At 34.7% G+C, this 19,357-nt stretch overlaps 2 protein-coding genes across 2 annotated transcripts; one reads left to right on the forward strand and one right to left on the reverse strand.

Moving 5' to 3' along the window:
* Window positions 1-9,558: 9,558 nt before the first annotated feature.
* LOC112286301 (peroxisomal nicotinamide adenine dinucleotide carrier) lies at window positions 9,559-15,718 on the reverse strand. Its single transcript, XM_090253335.1, has 10 exons — window positions 15,500-15,718; window positions 15,233-15,349; window positions 11,891-12,000; window positions 11,533-11,587; window positions 11,199-11,342; window positions 10,848-10,916; window positions 10,466-10,573; window positions 10,281-10,349; window positions 9,989-10,043; window positions 9,559-9,768 (listed from the first exon to the last, which is right to left on the reverse strand). The coding sequence occupies exons 1-10, from the start codon at window positions 15,716-15,718 to the stop codon at window positions 9,563-9,565; spliced, it is 1,152 nt and encodes a 383-aa protein (XP_090109461.1). The 3' UTR covers window positions 9,559-9,562.
* A 552-nt stretch (window positions 15,719-16,270) lies between these two features.
* Window positions 16,271-18,634, forward strand: LOC112286477 (putative inorganic phosphate transporter 1-3). The gene has a single exon (XM_024528388.3). It carries the CDS (start codon window positions 16,594-16,596, stop codon window positions 18,247-18,249), a length of 1,656 nt encoding a protein of 551 aa, XP_024384156.1. The 5' UTR covers window positions 16,271-16,593; the 3' UTR covers window positions 18,250-18,634.
* Window positions 18,635-19,357: the final 723 nt, after the last annotated feature.

Consider the following 19,357-nt stretch of genomic DNA (forward strand, 5'->3'; position numbering starts at 1 on the left):
CTACCTTTGGAGTTCGAGAAGTTGTTATTGTAGGACATTTATGTGGATGGTTTGGTCGAAAACCTGATCCTAATAAGTTGGATGCCATACAACAAATGAAGGAGGATTTGCAGCTCATAAACAGAAGTACGAAGGATTTTAGGAGCTTACATATTTTATTCTCTATGGATTCTTCATTATGCACATGTAGCTAATCATCTTTATAGTTTGCTATGAAAAGGGAAGAGATTTAAATGGAAAAAAGAACATACAAAAATAATTCAAAAGCTAAAGTAATTATTATCTTCTCCACATGTATTGCGAAAGATAAGTTATGAAGATGGCAAATCAGAAAATACTTATAGTTGATACTAGTCCAATAGCTATTGATTGAGCTTTAAGACAAAATGATGAAGAAGGTAACAAATTTGCTATTAGATTTGGAGCTAAAGTATTAAGTGAACGATAAAGAAACTATCCACAGGTGAAACGAGAGCTATGGAGAATAGTTACAGCTATGAAAAGTGAAAGAGATTATTTAATTGAAGCACCAGTGATAGTGAAAACAAATTGCTTGCCACTATTGGGAATGATTACGAACTGTAATACCCCTGATGTTGCTATGCTAAGATGGATTGTATATATTAAATCTTTGAATCCTAAATTTAGGCATATAGTAGGCAAGGATAATCTTATAGCAGATATGCTATCCCGAGCCGGATATGAACAAGAAGAAGATTTGATTGAAGATACTGAAGATATAGGTACTACCTTTTATTCTAGGGCACAACAAGGAGAAGGTGAATATTCAAGACCATTTACAGAAGAATTGTATGAAGAAGAATGGATTGATATTAGACGCTATTTAAGCACATTATCAAGACAATTAGGATGGAGTGATATTCATTTCAAACAGATTAGACGGAAGACTTATAACTACCTCTTACAAGGTAGTTACCTATAGAAGCGATGCAAACAGGGTAGTGGAATGCCACAAAGAGTAGTTTGCAAGAAAGAGATGCAAGGACAATTAATCCATGAATTTCATGATAGTTTGTGGGCTGGACATAAAGGTATTTATGCCACCTTTAACAAGCTCAAAGAAAAATATTGGTGGCGTAATATGTATAGAGATGTGGCGAAGTTTGTAGAATCATGTCAAACCTGTCAGATATATTCGAAAATTCGACAAAGAGATGGATTGCATCCTACATATCCACTTGCAATACATTATAAATGGATTGTGGATCTAGTTACTATGCCTATGGGGATATGGCAAAAGCAATACTTAGCTCTGGCACGAGAAGATTTATCTAACCAAGTAGAAGGAAGAGTTCTACAAACAAAATCCACTGAAAAGTTTGTAGATTTTCATTGGAAGATGTGATTTGTAGATATGGATGTATTGGAAAAATTATTGCTGATCGTCGAGAATTGGATGCACATGAGGCTAGACAATTCTTTGAGAGATGTAGAGTCAAGCTAGCACTTATTACATCTTATAATCCAGAAGGCAATACTAAGAGTGAGAGAGGTCATCCTCCTATTGTAAAGGCCATTGTTAAAGCTTGCAAAGGAAAAGCAAGAGAATGGCCAAGATTATTACTATTTGCTCTTTGGGCTGATCGTACTACTCACAGTTCAGTGACATGATATATGCCAGCAGAGTTAATACAAGGACAGAAGCCCATTATGCCCATTGAAGAGCAAATACCTATTTGGAGTATCTTGCCTTGGTAAGACAATATATCTAAAGAAGAACTTCTTGTACTTCGAATTCGTCAATTAGAAAGAAGACCTGAAGATGTGAAAAAAGTAATTATAAGGCTAAGAGAGTCACACTTGAAGAATAAAGATAGATTTGATAAGCGACACAGGTTGAGGCCAAAAGATATTTAAGAAGGTGTTTGGGTTCTTGTATATGACAACAGCTTGGATAATCAACATAATACTCTTAAAAAGTTCTCTAAGCCTTGGTTTGGGCCTTATGTGGTTGTACATGTTTTGGATAATGCTACATATGCATTAAAGGAATTAGATGGAACAAGATTCAAAATTCCAATTGCAAGAAAACGTATAAAACTTTTTAAACAATGGAATCAAAAACTAGTCCTTGAAGATTTTGAAGAAGAATTTGATCTATCTAGTTATGAGGAAGAAGAATTGGATTTTGAAGAAGACATTGCTGAGGAGGTAATATGATGTCGACCACAACTTTTGTTCTTTTTGGTGCATACCAGAGGATGCATATGTTTAGAAGGAGTGGATGTCGTGTTGTGGTTCGACTACTATATGAAAATAATATAATTATGTACTTAATATATAATTTATTAAGTAACATGGTGAGAGCCATGTTAATAGATTTTAGTTGGTTGTAGAATATAATTTGATTATTACTTTGAAAAGAGGTTGTTTAAAAAGATTACTATAGAATTTGTATAACTTTAATTTTCTTTTGATAGTGGCTTTTAAGATTGGTTTTGGTTGATAGTAACTTCTAAATTTTTTGAGTCACCTTTGTTAGACATTGGTGACATTTGAAAACTTATTTTGGTTCTTTTATTTGGTGTTTAGAGCATACATTATGTAAATCTTTTTAAAAAAAAAAGGATTGAAGAAGGATTTTGATAGCAAAGGGAGTAATTAGGGCACCAATATAGATGAATGGAGATGAAAAATAAAAAATCTCCATTCCTATTAGTCAAAAATCATGACTAATGGGCTTTGAGGAGGCTGCCCAAGGCCATATTAGGGATTAGGGTTAGTTCTTCGAGGCATTCGAACTTTGAAGGCTAGGATCAGAAGGTTTAAGTTTTTGATTAAGGTTTTGGTGCAAGTTTTGTGTCATTTGGGGTTTTTATGAAGAATTTATAGGCGCTCAAAGTTAAGATGTTAGTTTTGCACCTACTATCACTCTTTTGGGCATAATGCACGCGTACGGATGGCAATTGAGGATCGGTGATGGCGACTAAAGAGAAAACTTTTGCGGCTATACTTTTTATATACTGCTTACTAGATTCTACATTGGGGTGAAGGAGTTATTGAATTTTGAAGTCAGCACATGCAATCTAAGGGTAGTAAGTAAACCGATTTACTAGTGTTTGTCTCTTGAGCTATATCTTGAGCAATTTGACAAGGTTTTGGCTCAAAATTTCAAGGTATGTGTAATTTCATGTTAATAAACTTTGTGCATAAGTTTTATGATATTTGGAGTTCGGGTTTTTGAGATATAAGGAAAATAGTTTTTAGGATGCTTGTTAGTTAGGGTTTGGAGTGTCTACTAGGGTTTCTTAGATGCCAGAAGATCAGGAGTGAATTTGCAATTGGTTTTTATTTGTGGTAAAAGTTAAGGATAAATTCTACCTATCTTGTAAATTTGAAACAAACTGAATGGTTAGATCAATAGTTATGATTTTGTAAAGTTTGGGGCAAGAAAACCCTTCGTGGGAAAAATATGTTTTGAAAGGATTTTGTTACATTTGGAGTTTTATACAAAAATAAAGGAGTTTTGGAAGCTAAGAAAAGAATCATATAAAGGTTTAAGGTACACTCTCTACAGCTAGATACCCAGTGTATTCTCAGATAGCAAATAACGCCATACGACAACAAAGCCTGTAAAATTGGTTCTTTCAATGGGTAAGATTGTTCTCTTATTTGGGCTGATATTAGTTCCTTGGAATTCACACCTCTTAGAGGATCTTTCAACAGATAGGACGTTTTCTGAAACTGTATAGAGAATGGTGTCGTATGGCATGATTTTTTATATGGGAATACACTAGGTATATAGTTGTAGAGAGTGTAGCTTAAACTATCCTTAGATTGCATGCGCTAACTTCAAAATCTAATAACTCCTTCACTTCAACTTGGAATCTAGTAAGCATTATATGAAAAGTATAGCTGCAAAAGTGCTCTCTCCAACCGCAGTTGCCGATGCTCAATTGTTATCTGTACACATGCATTATGCCAAAAGAATGACAGTAGCTCCCAAATCAATACCTTAACTTTGAGCGCTTGTATCTCCTTCATATAAACTCCAAATCATACAAAACTTGCACCAAAACCATAGCCAAAACCTAAACCTTCTGACTTTAGCCTTCAAAACTCAAATGGCTTCGAGAATCTAACCCTAATTCCTAATATGGCCTCGGGCAGCTTCCTCAAAGTCCATTGGTCATGATTTTTGATCAATAGGAATGGAGATTTTTATCATCCATCTCCATTCATCTATATTGGTATCCTAATTACTCCCTTTGCTACCAAAATCCTTCTTCAATCTTTTTTTTTATAACATTTACATAATTTATGATCTAAATATAAAATAAAAGAAGCAAAAGAAGTTTTCAAAGGTCACCAATGTCTAACAAAGGTGATTCTAAATATTTGGAAGTTACTATCAAACAAAAACAATCTTAAAAGCCACTATCAAAAAGAAATTAAAATTATAAAAATTCTATAGTAATATTTTTAAACAACTCCTTCTCAAGGTAATAATCAAATTATATTCTACAACCAACTAAAATCTATTAACATGGCTCTCACCATGTTACTTAATAAATTATATATTAAGTACATAATTACATTATTTTCATATAGTAGCCGAACCACAACATGACAACGAAATAGCTCGACACAAAACCAAAGCCTCTGTAATTGCTACCTCATTGGGATGCACAATCGATTCAGGTCTTATATTGAGAAAGGGGTCCATGTCAGGACCTGGATTGGATGGCCCCATAATTGGGTCCAATTGGCCCTTCGCTTCAAGATCATCCAAATGTTGAATTGGTCCTTTCTCCTTTTGTTGACTTCTTATATGGACAGCTTGAACTACTTTTACCTGATGAACTAGTGATTCATGTGTTTCATTATTTTTTTCTTCTATAATTTGCATAGTCGATTGTATCTTCTGATTATGATTATTAGGGTTAAAAATGGAATATTATATTGATAATAAAAATGATCCGATTACTTGTAATTTCCACATACTTGAGCATATTCGTCTGTAAACCTTGGATTAGGGCATTCACTAGCATAATGACCAATTTATCGACACCAGTAGCAACGAAGTGGCTTTTGATCCATACCATCAGGTACACTTGGAGTCTCCATTGGAATATATCTACTAGGCCGATTGAAGGTAGCCATAGTAAATGATCTTGGCTGACCAGCTGCTATTGGTCGAGAATTAAACTGCTGAATTGGTATAGTTTGGAGATTACTCCCTTGATTATTTCCAATGTTTTACATCTTTGTTCCATAAACCGGATTATAATTAGTATTTTGAAAATTTCCAAAGCCATGATTAGGTCGATTTAAGCGATTACTATTCCAACTACCTATATTTTCAGTCTTTACTTGATTAACATCCCATTGAGTTGGCTGTATCGTTTGGTTATTGAACTATTGTTGCCTTTGTAAATGCCAACAGTTTTGGGTAGGGTACTTTCTTCCACAAAATGTACATTGAACACCCGTTTGTCTGGGTGATGGACATTTCATATCAAAATGATGTTGTCCCTTACAATTATTACACCATACATTAGGTCTCGTATTAGAAGGCTTATAGATGCACCAACTGCTCTTCTTGTAGATTGGTCCAAATGGCAATTTAGACTTACAGATGCACCAACTACTTTTCAACATCTTATGAATGATGTTTTTTTGTAAATTTCTTGATGATTTTATCATATGATATTTACATGATATTATAATTTACTCTTAGAATATAGAAGACTATAAATTTTATGTTTGTCATGTATTACAAAAACTTAGAAATATAGAATTATTTGCCAAGATAGAAAAGTATGTATTCTACACTACTCAAGTTGATTTCTTAGTACACATCATTTCTAACAAAGGCTTCATGATGGATTTCAAGAAGGTTCAAACTATCATGGATTGAAAGATTTCAAGAACAGTAAAAAAATATATAATACTTTTTAAGCTTTATCAATTATTATTAAAACATTATCAAGATTTTTTTTATAAATTAGAGCTCTATTTATACATTTAAATTGTAAAAAAAACTTGAGTGGAATAAAAAAAAGTAAAGCATCATTTGATGCTTTAAAGAAGAAATTTATTTTTGTACCAATCTTGTATTGCATCAACTTTTCTGAGGCATTTTTTATGAAAATAGATGTATCAAAATTTATCATGAGTGTAATATTATTAAAAATGGAAATAGATGACAAACTTCATGAATTTACTTTTTATTCTAAAAAAATTTCAGTTCCACAAATCAATTATGAAATCCATAATAAAAAACTATTTGTAATTATAGATTTTCTTTTTAGAAATGGCATCACTATCTAGAAGGTATTTTTAGTATAGTCATTGGATATACAAATTAAAAGAACCTTAAGTACTTCATATCAATATGCATGGTGAATTTTTGCTAGGCTTATTGAAGCATGTCATTATCAAGATTTGATATTAAGATCACAAATTTATTTGAAAAACTACAAAGTTTGTCATATAAACTTTTTAGATGTTTTCATCTTGCACCAAAAGAAAGACATTCAACTTTTGATCAACAAAAAGCAATTATAAAGAAATAGCTAAGCTTTTTTTTTGATAATATCTATTGCTATCATAAATTAGCAAAAAATATTATATTGGATAAAGTGACACAATTTATATTAAGATTTTAAAAAATCTTTTTAAAATATTGAAAGTGGATGTAAAATTATCTTTGACTTTTCATATATAAATTAATAGATAAAAAAAAATAGATGAATTAAGTTTTGGAGTAATATTTAAGGTGTACTATAAACTATTATTAAGATGATTGAATAATTCTTTTGCTATTGAAAAAATTTACATATAATAATTCAATATATTCTTCTACTCAAAAAATAATTTTTTTTACCAATTATAGTTATTATTCATAATTAGATATCTTTGACTTTTCAAAAGTTGATAATCCTAAAATAAAATATTTTAAAAATTATTTATCAAAGCTACATGCAATAATAAAGAGATAATTAAAAGAAGCTCAAGATCAAAAAAAAATTCAAGGTAGATGCCTATTATAAGGAAAAACTACAATTCAACATAGGTGATAATGTATGGTTATTTTGTCACAATATCAAGACTATTTGTCTATATGATAAGTTAGAATATTGTCGGCTTTGATCTTTTTTTATTTATAAATAAATCAATCTAGTTGCTTATCAATTATAGCTATCAGAGTCAATGAAGATCTATCTTATATTTCACATGTCACTTCTTGAGTCATACAAGATAATAAATATTGCAAAAAAAAAGACAAATGCCATCGCCTCCCACAAATGTGAATAATTATCAAGAATTTAAGGTAGAAAAAAACTTAGATTGAAGGCAATGCCAAAATAGGTTAGAATATCTTGTTTATTGGCACAGATATGATAATAGTGAATGCACATGGGAGCTAGTAAAGAATCTTATAAATGCAATTAAGAAGGTTAAAACTTTTCATCTATAAGATCCATCAAAACTAAGATGAACAATCAAGTAATTCTTTGCAATAAAAGAAAAGATTCTTAATGAAGATTGCATCTTATTTTCTATTATTCGCTATGAATTTTTTGTATTTTAGCAATGCCAATGAGATTGAGAATCCAAAACCAATAAATTCAACTCATGAACCATCATTTATTGACTTACTAAGTAAGACATTGTGATTGTTTCAACCTTCAAGATAATGTAATCAAGATGAAGATCTTCAAGAATGATATGTTCTTTTTCGAATAGATGGCAAGATACAATGCATTTGGTGTCACGACCTTATAAGAGATTCTTAATGCTTGGTGATTTTATTGGATGTAAGAAAAAACTCATGATGGTATAACTAATATTTTATTTGAAAGAAGTTGTGAAGATTTCAATAATGATCAAATAACATGGTAGTCTTTTTTTCTTAGAAAAGGACATTATTGATGGTTGAAAAGACCTAACAATTACCTTTAAAGGGAACATCGATCAAAGTATGTAACAAATATAATTTGTCACATCTTAGACTTCATTAACATATGATCATTGCTCTTCGTGGAACTTGTCTCCAAAAGGAGACATAAGGAGATAAATATATTTATTCTAATAATTATCTAGGTTATATGAATAAATAGAAGTAGATAAAAATAAATTAAGTTAATAATACCTTATAAAGAAGATTTTTAAAAGCTTTATAGATGCATTTTTATCTTTATATATATCTATAAGTCATTTATAGGTTAGAAACTTGGCCAATAAATTAGCCATATATTACATGTGATAGTAGCTTGTAGAATAAGCTAAATACGAGGCACACATATATGAAACTTGTCTTATAAATTAGACACATCTTACAAATTTGACATTTGTTGGAGGTTCTATAGAATGTCGCTACATAGTTCTTAAATAGATAGTATATATAGAGGCAAGAGTGAAGCCTTTTTCATTCTTCTCAATTCATTTTATACTTCCAATGTATTTTCAAACATTTCTAACTTCCTTGTCTTCAGCAATAGCTATTTTAGTTTTTTATTAAATATGTTTAGTTTCTTATTTCTATTTTGTCATCTCTCTTTGATTCATTTCTCACTTATTTACATATCTTCTTTGAGTTCTTATTCTTGATATCATGGCTCCTTCACAATGAACCTTATAGCTTTGCCACTAATAACCAAGGTTGAGGCGATGGTTTATAATATAGTAGCCTTGTTTGTTGAACTTGTTGAAAATATTGCATCAATTATTGTCCATTGCAATTGCAAAATTGATGCTAACAACAAAGACATTTTAAAAGTGCTAATTCATGATTTGTAATATCCAATCTATCAAACTAATTTTGAAGTTGTAAAAACTAGCTATTATAATGAGTCCATTCAATATAAAATTTTGTTCATAAACTAGAGCTTTTGTCGACATCTTTGAAAATCATCTCCTCAAAATAAGTGTACATTATGGCTTAATGATCATTTTCAATTTCCTCCATAGATTGAACATCCCACCCAACCAATTTCAACTACAACTTATTCTAATGAATGATAATGCACAACAAAAAATATCTTACACTTTAAACAATTTGACAAAGTCTATCAAATTTGACTAGAATGGATGTTTTTGGACAACTCTAGATGAGTTTCATCCATTTCTAATTTATCCAAACTAAAACCTAGCCATGACTTTAAAATAAGCTAAATTAGGTATTTAGGGGGAAGCCCTGTGTAGACCGATGTGCTCGAAGAAAAATTCCAATTCAACGTGATGACTTGCTGACGTAATTTGAAAACGTTACCTGCCGTCACATCTTCAGTTGGGTCGGTGAGGAGAAAAGTGGACACGATCTGGAGGAAGACGTACCTGGATGAGAAAAACAAGAAGGGAAAAATTCCTACATTCTAAAGCTTCTGCTGTTTAATCAAAGCCCAAGTGTCCTTTGAAGCCTTGCAATGCACGGACCGGCTAACAATATGTTGCTTGATGAATCTACTCTACTCTGGTAAGATTTGCATTAACAGTAATCAATGCGCTATCCAATGGATTCTGTCTGAGGGTGGAGAGAGGTTGACAGGCTGAATAAGGTCGAATCTAAGAGTCAGCTAGACTTGATGGATATAGGTTAAGAATCCAGTTTTGAATTTGTCAGTCTTGTACAATTTGGCTGATTAATGACCACTACGGTCCGTGCTACTTTCACAAGCTCCTCTTTGATCATGAAAAGAATGGCTGCTGCCACCACACTTTGTACAATCTTGGTGCTCATGCCCTTGTAGAAGCCCGCCAGGCCCTCAAAGCGAACCATTTTTGTGATTGCATCCAATGTCCCTGAATTAAAAGAAAAAAACGAAAACGTCTTCAGAAAGCTGGGATTGCGGATAAGAAGTGCTTGTCACATTATATTTGCTTTTAGTTACTTCTGAGGTGAAAGATTGAAGGAAAAAAATAGATGTTGTAACGAGTTCATGCTGAACCTAGTACAGAAAAAGTCCCCAAGTGACCTGTTCTTTCCTGAGATACATTAGCAACAAATGCAAGAGTACCACACCTGCGTACTGTAGAGAAGCATGGCCTCCACCATCCTGCTTTGCTTGGAGTCGTGACTGCCATATTACACGAAGCGTCAGGATAAGGAGGGAAAGTGTGATTGTGTTGTACGGTCAAGCAGCTCAATTGGCGCGGATGAGCTTCAAAAGAATAATCATCTGTTTCAGCAACTTCAAAAACCTCATTTGACAACCGAAGAAGATTCAAGAGTTAAAAGAGATCATGCAATCGTGACGAAATGGATCACTCTCAACAGGTATCCACTAAATCTAGGGTGTTAGATTGACACGCACCTTCACAACCGATAGAGGATATGTCACTACAGTTGCCCCAAGCTTCGCAACCGCTCCAAGTAAGAAGACCTAACACACATTGCGGTCATTATTAGTCAGCTGAATGTAGGATCAAGCCGCTTTAAGCATCAGCATCTATTCAAGAGACCATGAACAGGCATCTATAAAATAGAAGTGCACAGTACCTCAGTTGCAGCTAAAGGTTTCAAACCATTTTCATTTCTAGGCCGCTTTTCTGTAAGTTTCTTCAGTAAAGTCTCATAGATCATGAATTGTATTGACGGGTTACTGACCTGTTGCAGACAAAATTCAAAGAACTCAAAATCATCTGACAAATTTAATCTGATACAATGAGAGCCCACTTTACATTTAAGTTTATAAATACATTATCAAAGAATCAAACATAATACAGCGAATAGAAATACACACTAAGGTACAGCATTACTGCCGCTGCCCTAAAGTATATTAGTATGCCTAAGTCAGAAAACCACGCTTAACCTGCAGTCTCATTCTGTATTTTACAACATCATACATCTGTGTTTTCTAGCAAATAACGGAGGAGCTTACCATGATGAGAGTGGGCAAAACACCTTTCCAAAATCCAAGCAACCCAGCCTCCTTGTACAAATCCTTGACCTGCAGAGATATGCATGTAAATAGAAGCAGAAAAACAACCCATTCCACCATCATCAGGACATTGTACCCTACTATAGGAATGAAGACATCATGGCAGGACGAAGCATGGACATGGCAACATCATATTTTACAAACAAAGACACGAAACGTTAGTCACTCGAATCGCTTCTTTTGAAAGGACCTGCCTTACATCTTCGAATTCCTATATATTGCAACAAGGCATGTCAATGACGAGGTACCCAACTCACATGGAGTGTCAGTGTCAGAGTTAAAGATGCATACTGTATCGCGAGCTCCAAGCTGTGATTTGGTAGGAGATCCACTGAAATTAGGATTTGTAACAGCAGAACTTGGTAGTCCACCATCAACTTTTACTGTGAGATCGTTTTCTGTTGAAGATGTCGGACCTTTCTTTCGTTTCTGAGTCTGAAACAAGCAAAGTGAAATAATATTCATTACAGTGACGAAAATCAGTTCAAGTGGCCATCAAATGACACAACCATTTCACAAAATTAGATGAGCAAGTGAAAAGAACTCCTAGCAACTGGAAATTAACTGAAATCAGCCAAGCAAGAGAGTTGGAGTAAAGTTATGAAAAGGAATGATCAACACTGACCTGCATACGAGTGACAATAACCCATATAGGATTTGTAATCAAAACATTTGCACACCTACACACAGAAAGCAATACACACAAAATACATGAGTACCAAAATACTGCGTTTATTGTGAACTTGTGAGGACTAGTCTGAACGCAAATAACATACACAGACCATATGCAAACTTACATTTTTTGTGATAAATAAATAAATTAGGAGCGAATGCTTCTGTGTAAAAGAGAAATCGTGTGAATTTCTTCGCAGAAATCTCATGACTTATGAAGACGGCATACTTTTTTTCTTAGCAGATGAGCCTATCAACAGGTTAAACGGCGAAAACAGGTCCACACTTGAACAGAAAGAGGAAATTCTGACCCGGCCAGAGCTGCAACAACAAAGAGGGATGCCAACACTCCCACTGAACCATCTTCACCGTTCGGCTTTTTGGACCTCCTAGCCTGGGCTTGTGCCTCACTTCTAAAAATCTGATAAAAAGTGAATACATTTTGGAAGTCCTATAGGACATTGCCACATAGTTCCTAGTTAAGAATATATATGGAGGCAAGAATTAAGCCTTTTTCATTCTTGTCAACTCCTTTCTAGTCTTTATTCTTGTTTCAAGATTTTCTAGTCTTCTTATTTTTGGCAATAATTATCTTAGTTTAATATTATATCATCTTTTGAGTGACTTTCTAGTTCTCTTCAGTGATATAAGAGTATATTGAATATTTTCTTTCTTCGAGATTCATATCCTTAATATTGGATATCAAAATTTATCTTTTTGAATTAATTTTTATTAAAATCAATTCTTAAATTCTTACTACATATTCTCAAATTTTTTATTTTTTTAATCTACCATTTTTTGCCCTATTTATGGCCTTACAAAGTAAATAGAAGCCTACTTTGTAAAAAGGTAGCATTTATACTTTTAATTTTATTTTCTTTTGAACTATTGTTTATTTTTTAAGATAATTTGCTACAATATTTGAAGTAAGATCTTCTATAATATAATAGTTTTTTCATCCCTTTTACCTATTAGTCGTATTCCATCACAACAATGTGTTTGGTATCACTACCTAGGGAGAGACTCTTGATGTTTGGTGATTTTATTAGAGATAAGAATGACTCCTAATAGTATTACAAATGTTTTGTTTGAAGGAAGTTACGAAGGTTTCAAAAATGATCAAATAACAAGGTGGTCTTTTTGCTTCAAGATTAGATATTATTGATAGTTGAGAGGACTTATCAACTACCTTCAAAGAGAACAAAGATTAGAGTATGTGCCAAATACAATTCGCCACATCTTAGACTTCCGCAACATGTGATCACTGCTCCTCGTGGAACTCATCTCTAGAACATCACCATATAGATCCTAGGTAGATAATATATATAGAGGCAAAAATAAAGCCTTCTTCACTCTTATTAATTTCTTTCTTACTTCTAGTCTAATTTCAAGAGTCTCTAGTTTCTTTGTCTTTTGGCAATAGTCATTCCAATTTTTATTTTTAAAATACATACTTTTTATTTTTTATTTTTTCATATTTCTTTGAGAGAATCTCACTTATTTATTTTCTTTCATTAAATTCTTGTCTTGGACACAATGTCATATTACAAAAATTCTTGCTTGAAAATGCACTGAGTACCTAGCTATTAAAGATAAATAAGAAATTATAATAATAAAGTCTTAAAACATCTAATAGAATCCTAAATAAATTTCAATTAAATCTTAATAATTCTAATAAAACTTTAATAAAATTCAAAAGAAGTTAGAAAGAAATTATAAAAAAATAAAAAATTCATGAATTAAACTTTTTTTTAAAAAATCTTTAAAAATACTATAGATTAACATCTTAAATTATCTTAATCAAATCTTAATATAATTCTAAATAAATCCTAATGAAATTTTAATGAAATCTTAACAAAGTCTAAACAAACTTTAATCAAATCCTAAACAAATTCTAATTAAATCCTAAATAAATCCTAATGAAATCCTAACCAAATTCTAAATAAATTCAAATAAAACTTAAATAAATTCTAATCAATTTCTATAGTTATTTTTAAATTCCAATAGCTATTTATCAAACTATTGATTTTAACTAAAATTTCATTGATATTTCAATTCTAAAATAAACAATAACCATATAAATTTTGAAGAAATTCAAACTTAATAATTTGAATAAGAAGCTCTTAATACTCTTAGATGTCAATCGTCCTCTTTTTTCAACCTCGATGTTGATCTTTTAACAACAATTGCTCTTTATTGAACTATTCAACCAATTTCTAAATTAATAATAATATAGATATTTAAGTTCAAAATATTTTTTAAAAGTTTTGCATGAATTAAATGGACAAATTTCTAACAATCATAGAAATCCTCACTAATCCAAAATTTCCAATTTCTAAGACCCTAATCCAATAAAACACTCATATTTGTCAATCTAATTGTTTCATTGACTTCAAATTTATTAAGCACATTTAAGACAAGCATACTATTAATTTCACAAAATTTCACTTAAAAATTTGCTATTATATCTACAAATATTTCAAATATGTAAGCCTTATTCTATTTTTTAAAATCCAAAACCTTTGAATAGTTCTTTGACTTTGAAAAACTCTCATAATCTTGATATGTACTTAATGCACTTGAGACCAATTTTAATGCATCCATCTAAAAATTTGCTTTCACATACTACTCTTTGATTTGCAAAAAATCCCTATAATTGTTGTAGGTGCGTAGTTTTGTGCCTCAAGGTTTGATTTCAACCTTGATTCACAATTGGACCTCTTTGGATATCAATTCTTGGTATCTTAAAGTAATTTTTATTATAAACTATTCTTAATTCCCTCTTAAAAATGCTCATAACAGTTATTTTATTAATATACTTTGTTTTTCTTCATTTATGGACTTATAAAATAAATAGAAGTCTTTTTTACAAAAAGATAACATTAACACTAAAAGTTTTTACTACCTCCCTACCTTTCATCCATATTTTGCTACTACATCTTTCAACTAGACTCTTTACAATACAATCCATATTTCATATGTTATAATACAACATCAATGCATCTTTGCATTGAAAAAATCCAACATTCACGTGGTAATTCACTGAGTATGGTACAAAACTATCTACATTGATATGGCCTAAAGGATTCACATACTCAGCATTATTGATATAGGTAGCAATAAACGAAGAGCAAAACTGGTAAAAGGATTTGTCTCCATGTGGTGCCACAATGGTCTTTGGAGTTGGGAGATTGCATTCACCACATATCAACCAAATATCAACAACTGTAGGAATATAACCACGCCACATTGAAAGATGTCAAAGTCAGAAAGTCAGGACATGGAATAGCTTGCAAGAAAGTAATTTTAGAATGTCGAACTGACATGCGCATTTGAAGCGCTACAAATGTGGAACACTTATAAAAAAAGCCTAACCTCCAAGCAACGGGGAATATAGTTCAGAAAAGACTAGGGTTTATTTAGTAAGGAGCGATCGTGTCAAAGCACCACCGCTGGGCATCCATCCACCAACTAATGAAGATTCAACGACAATGCGACGGAGGTGCAACGAAGATTCGTAGCAACGAAGATTCAGTGCAATTGGAGGCGAAGGCGGAGGAGACGAGGACAGGTATTGCATCTTCCGATCACTGAGATCTGGCCTTTTTATAGCTCATCCCTCATTGTCACTCTGGCCCAAGTTGCTTTCAAGCCTCCATCTCTGCCCAGTTGCTAAATTCGATCAGAGTAGCCTCTACTTTCGGAGACTGCAGGGGAGCGAGTCGGCGGGCGGACGCCGCGCACACGGGAGCTGATGTCTTTGTCTCCACCTGAATTCGACCCAAGAGTCCACAGTGTTCTAGGAGGAATTTCACAACTGCATTTCCATGCTCTGGAAGACTGGCACCTCACCCTCCCATCTCGCAGTCTGTTAACTATATGTGGGTAGTGAAGTTGCAGCACTTTCGAGATCTTATAACACCGCGTGGATCGTTTTCTTCATCTCCTGAAGTTGGTAAATCGAAAATTTGATCGCTCCGTAGCTTTGGTTGGGAACCGTGAGAATTCCATGCTTTGGCAGCCGACCATCGTGGATCCCTGATGAAATTGATCTTTGTGACGCCAAGAGGTAAGCACCCAATCCCGGCTGCTACCCTGTTCTCCCTCTTGGGCCAACAGGCGTAATCACCTGGTGGCATCGAAGGCAATACAGATCTGGGATCGAATTTGGAGATTCACAGTCGAGTATTATTAAGGATTGTTTCGGGACCTGCTAAGTGAACACTGTGTAGTATCACCCCGTGCATGCAAACTTAATTCCGACGCTATGCATCAACCTTACCCTAGATCATGGGTGGAGTCAACTTATCAGCTGCAGGTGTAGGACAGACTGCAGGTTTTACTCCACAAGTGGGTCGAGTGTGGATCGCTAATAAGTTATATAAAAGTATTTGAACGGTCACGGCCTCTTTTCTGTGTGACGCTGCTGATGGGAAATGTTTCATCGTGCTATCGTAGTTGACACTTAAATTTAGACAGAATTGTGCTCGACAAACTAATTTTTGATGTCTAAGATTGGCGAGTCTGTCACTCCACTGGGAAACTGTTTCTGCTCGCCACCTATCCCACTATTGTTCTTAGCAAACATGAAACAAATACATCGCAAAGTACAGCCCACCGCCTGATCTGCACTGATCGCCACTTATCGAGTTGACCCCTAGTTTCTCTGATGCAGGTCACGCGGCTTCATACACTTCAATGAACGAACATTCACTTATGAAAAGAGAAAAAAGAAATATTGCACTGTTCCTTCTCGTAACACTCTACCTGACATAATGGCCCTCTCTTCTGATCTGAAACGTTGTATGCCCGCAACCTTGCATCCGACCTGGTGGAGGTTTAGAAGTTGTGGCACAATGCCCTGTTTCTAACGAGGATCGCATCTCAGATCTGTTCTTGAATTCTTCAATGGACCGCATAGACACTACGGAGTCAATGGTTTGAGTAGGATCTGGGAGCATATAAGGCTGTTGCGAAGTGGGAGAAGAGACCGGTAACTCTTGAAGTCGACGCCATGGGAGGGGCATCGGATGTCCTCGCTGCTCTTGACAAAGCCAATACACAATGGTATCATTTTAAGACAATCGTTATAGCAGGAATGGGATTTCTGACCAACGCTTATGATTTGTTTTGCATTTCCACTCTCACTCGACTTCTTGGACGGATTTACTATCACAACCCTCTGGACAAGAAACCAGGTGTGCTTCCTCCAAATGTTTCTGGTGCCGTGAACGGTGTGGCGCTTTGTGGTGCCTTAGTTGGGCACCTTTATTTCGGATGGCTAGGAGACAAGCTCGGGCGCAAGAAGGTGTATGGATGGACGCTACTGCTCATGATACTTACTTCGATATCATCGTCCTTGTCGTTTGGACACTCTGCAAAGGCTGTGATGACTTCACTATGCTTTTCCAGATTCTGGCTTGGGGTGGGCATTGGAGGAGATTATTCACTATCTGCCACAATCATGTCGGAGTACGCGAATCAGAAGACTCGCGGGGCATTCATTGCAGCCGTGTTTGCCATGCAAGGCATCGGAATTTTGCTTGGCGACATTATGTCAATAATTGTTGCGTCCATCTTTCGGAATGCATTGCGAGACGTCTCTTTCCTTGAGGACGCAGTTGCATCAACCCCACCCCAAGCTGATTACGTCTGGCGAATCGTCCTCGCGCTTGGTGCTGTTCCCGCAGCCCTCACATTCTATTACCGTATGAAGATGCCCGAGACACCCCGTTACACTGCGCTTGTGGCTCGGAACAACAAGCAGGCCGCGATGGACATGGGCCGAGTACTGCAAATGAACTTCTCCGACGCTCTTCAACTCACGGCTGCAGTTGAGGAAGCATCAAGACCCCGAGACTATGGACTCTTCTCCCGTGAGTTTAACCGCAGACACGGTATTCAGCTTCTGGGATGCACAACCTCGTGGTTTCTGCTGGACATTGCCTTCCACAGTCAAAACCTATTCCAGAAGGACATTTTCTCGTCGATTGGCTGGCTTCCTGCTCCAAGGAAGATGAGCGCATTGGAGGAGGTCTTCAGAATATCACGCGCGCAAGCTCTGATTGCCATGGTCTCAACGATTCCAGGTTACTGGGCAACAGTGGCCTTGGTGGACGTCATTGGCCGGTGGGTGATCCAAATGTTGGGGTTCTTCTTCATGACAATGTTCATGTTCATCTTAACGTACCGATACTACCACTTTAAAGGGGAGCCCTGTCCAGACGATCCAGACATGTACTGCGGGGGGAACCGGACCGCCTTCCTCACTCTCTACTCGTTCACTTTCTTCTTCGCTAACTTCGGCCCACATGTGACAACATTCATCATCCCTGCCGAGCTCTTTCCAGCGCGACTGCGATCAACTTGTCACGGGATTTCGGCTGCAGCTGGTAAAGCAGGAGCCATCATCGGTGCGTTCGGCTTCATGTATGCGGCGCAGAACCAGGTCGAGGGGAAGCAAGAACAAGGCTATCAGACCGGGATCGGGTTGAAAAACTCCTTCATGCTGTTGTCTGTCATTAACGCTGCAGGCTTCTTGTGCACGTTCCTGGTTCCGGAGACCAATGGCCGGTCTCTCGAAGATTTGTCCGGAGAGGACGTCCTGAACCGCGAACGAGATGAAAACATTCCCACCTACGGCATGGATAAGTCACCCTGTAATTTCTAGGTGCGATATCGACAACACATCTAGACGATGGACTTGAGCCGGAGATGCTCACAACTTCGACGTAGCCCAGTTGCCAGCAGACGAATACAGCTAGTTTAGATTCATGACGATTCTTTGGCAACGTTCTGATAGAGAACGTGTCTACTCACGAAGCACCTACGCGAAGCTGCTTCGGCTGCGATTCTTCATCTCCAGATTTTATGTTTAATACTTCTGTCAGCCGTAATCTATTTAGTTCTGTAAATCTGCTTGGTGCAGGCTCTTTGGGTTCTTCTTCATGAGGTCTTAAGTTGATACTCAAAACCTGAACTTGAGGTTGTAAGTTAAGAGACTTTTATTTCTGTTTTTATAAAATCAAACTTAGAAAGTGGACTTCAGACATTCATTGCAGTCCAACGTTGAATGGAGTAAAGATGGTTGAATTTGTGCTCCATTTTATATTCAACTGTTTGGAGTTTGGTGAGTGAAGTTGAAATGGACTCTTATAGATCTGGAGTTGTAGGAGCCTTTTGCTATAACGTGACAGAATCACATACACAGTAGTGTTTGAAACCCAAAATCTAAATTCTGGGGATCAGTTTTGTAGATAGTCCCTATCTACAAAGTTACTTATTACATACTCAAACAAATAACTGATATTATATTTTAGAAATCTATTGAAAGTCGAAGGTTATAGATAAAAACACATGATTGTTTTAACCTGTCACGATTTATCTTATTTTTCCAAGCTATTTTAATATATATCATATTATTAATATTGAAATATTTAAAGTAATAAAATTAATTTAATAAAGACATTTTTAATGCCAAAACTATAGTATCATGAGTAAACATTTAATATGATAACTGAAATTTTTTCTTTTTATGTTGTGTTTTTTGGTGATTTTTGTAAATATGCCATTACAAAAAAATAATGAAACTTTTTGTATCTCAATTATCAATAAATAAAATAATTTTGAAAAAAGTCTAATAAAAAATTTATGGTCTTAATAATCTTAGAAAAAATAATATAAAAATTTAAAAAAAAAAAAAAAAAAAAAAAAAAACAACAACAACAACAACAACAACAACAACAAAGATAAACTATAATCATGTCTTAAAAAAAACC

This window comes from Physcomitrium patens, chromosome 9 (assembly GCF_059467195.1).
Source record: "Physcomitrium patens ecotype Gransden chromosome 9, ASM5946719v1, whole genome shotgun sequence".
In the NCBI taxonomy this organism is placed as follows: Eukaryota; Viridiplantae; Streptophyta; class Bryopsida; order Funariales; family Funariaceae; genus Physcomitrium; species Physcomitrium patens.

Excerpts from the sequence above, each read along its gene's own strand:
- LOC112286477 (XM_024528388.3), top strand. The coding sequence starts at position 16,594 with ATGGGAGGGGCATCGGATGTCCTCGCTGCTCTTGACAAAGCCAATACA.
- LOC112286301 (XM_090253335.1), bottom strand. The coding sequence starts at position 15,718 with ATGCCACCAGGTGATTACGCCTGTTGGCCCAAGAGGGAGAACAGGGTA. Across the intron at positions 12,001-15,232 it reads GCAACTGGGCAGAGATGGAG|ATTTTTAGAAGTGAGGCACA; the intron begins GCTTGAAAGCAA and ends ACTTTTTATCAG. Across the intron at positions 11,343-11,532 it reads TTATTGTCACTCGTATGCAG|ACTCAGAAACGAAAGAAAGG; the intron begins GTCAGTGTTGAT and ends TGCTTGTTTCAG.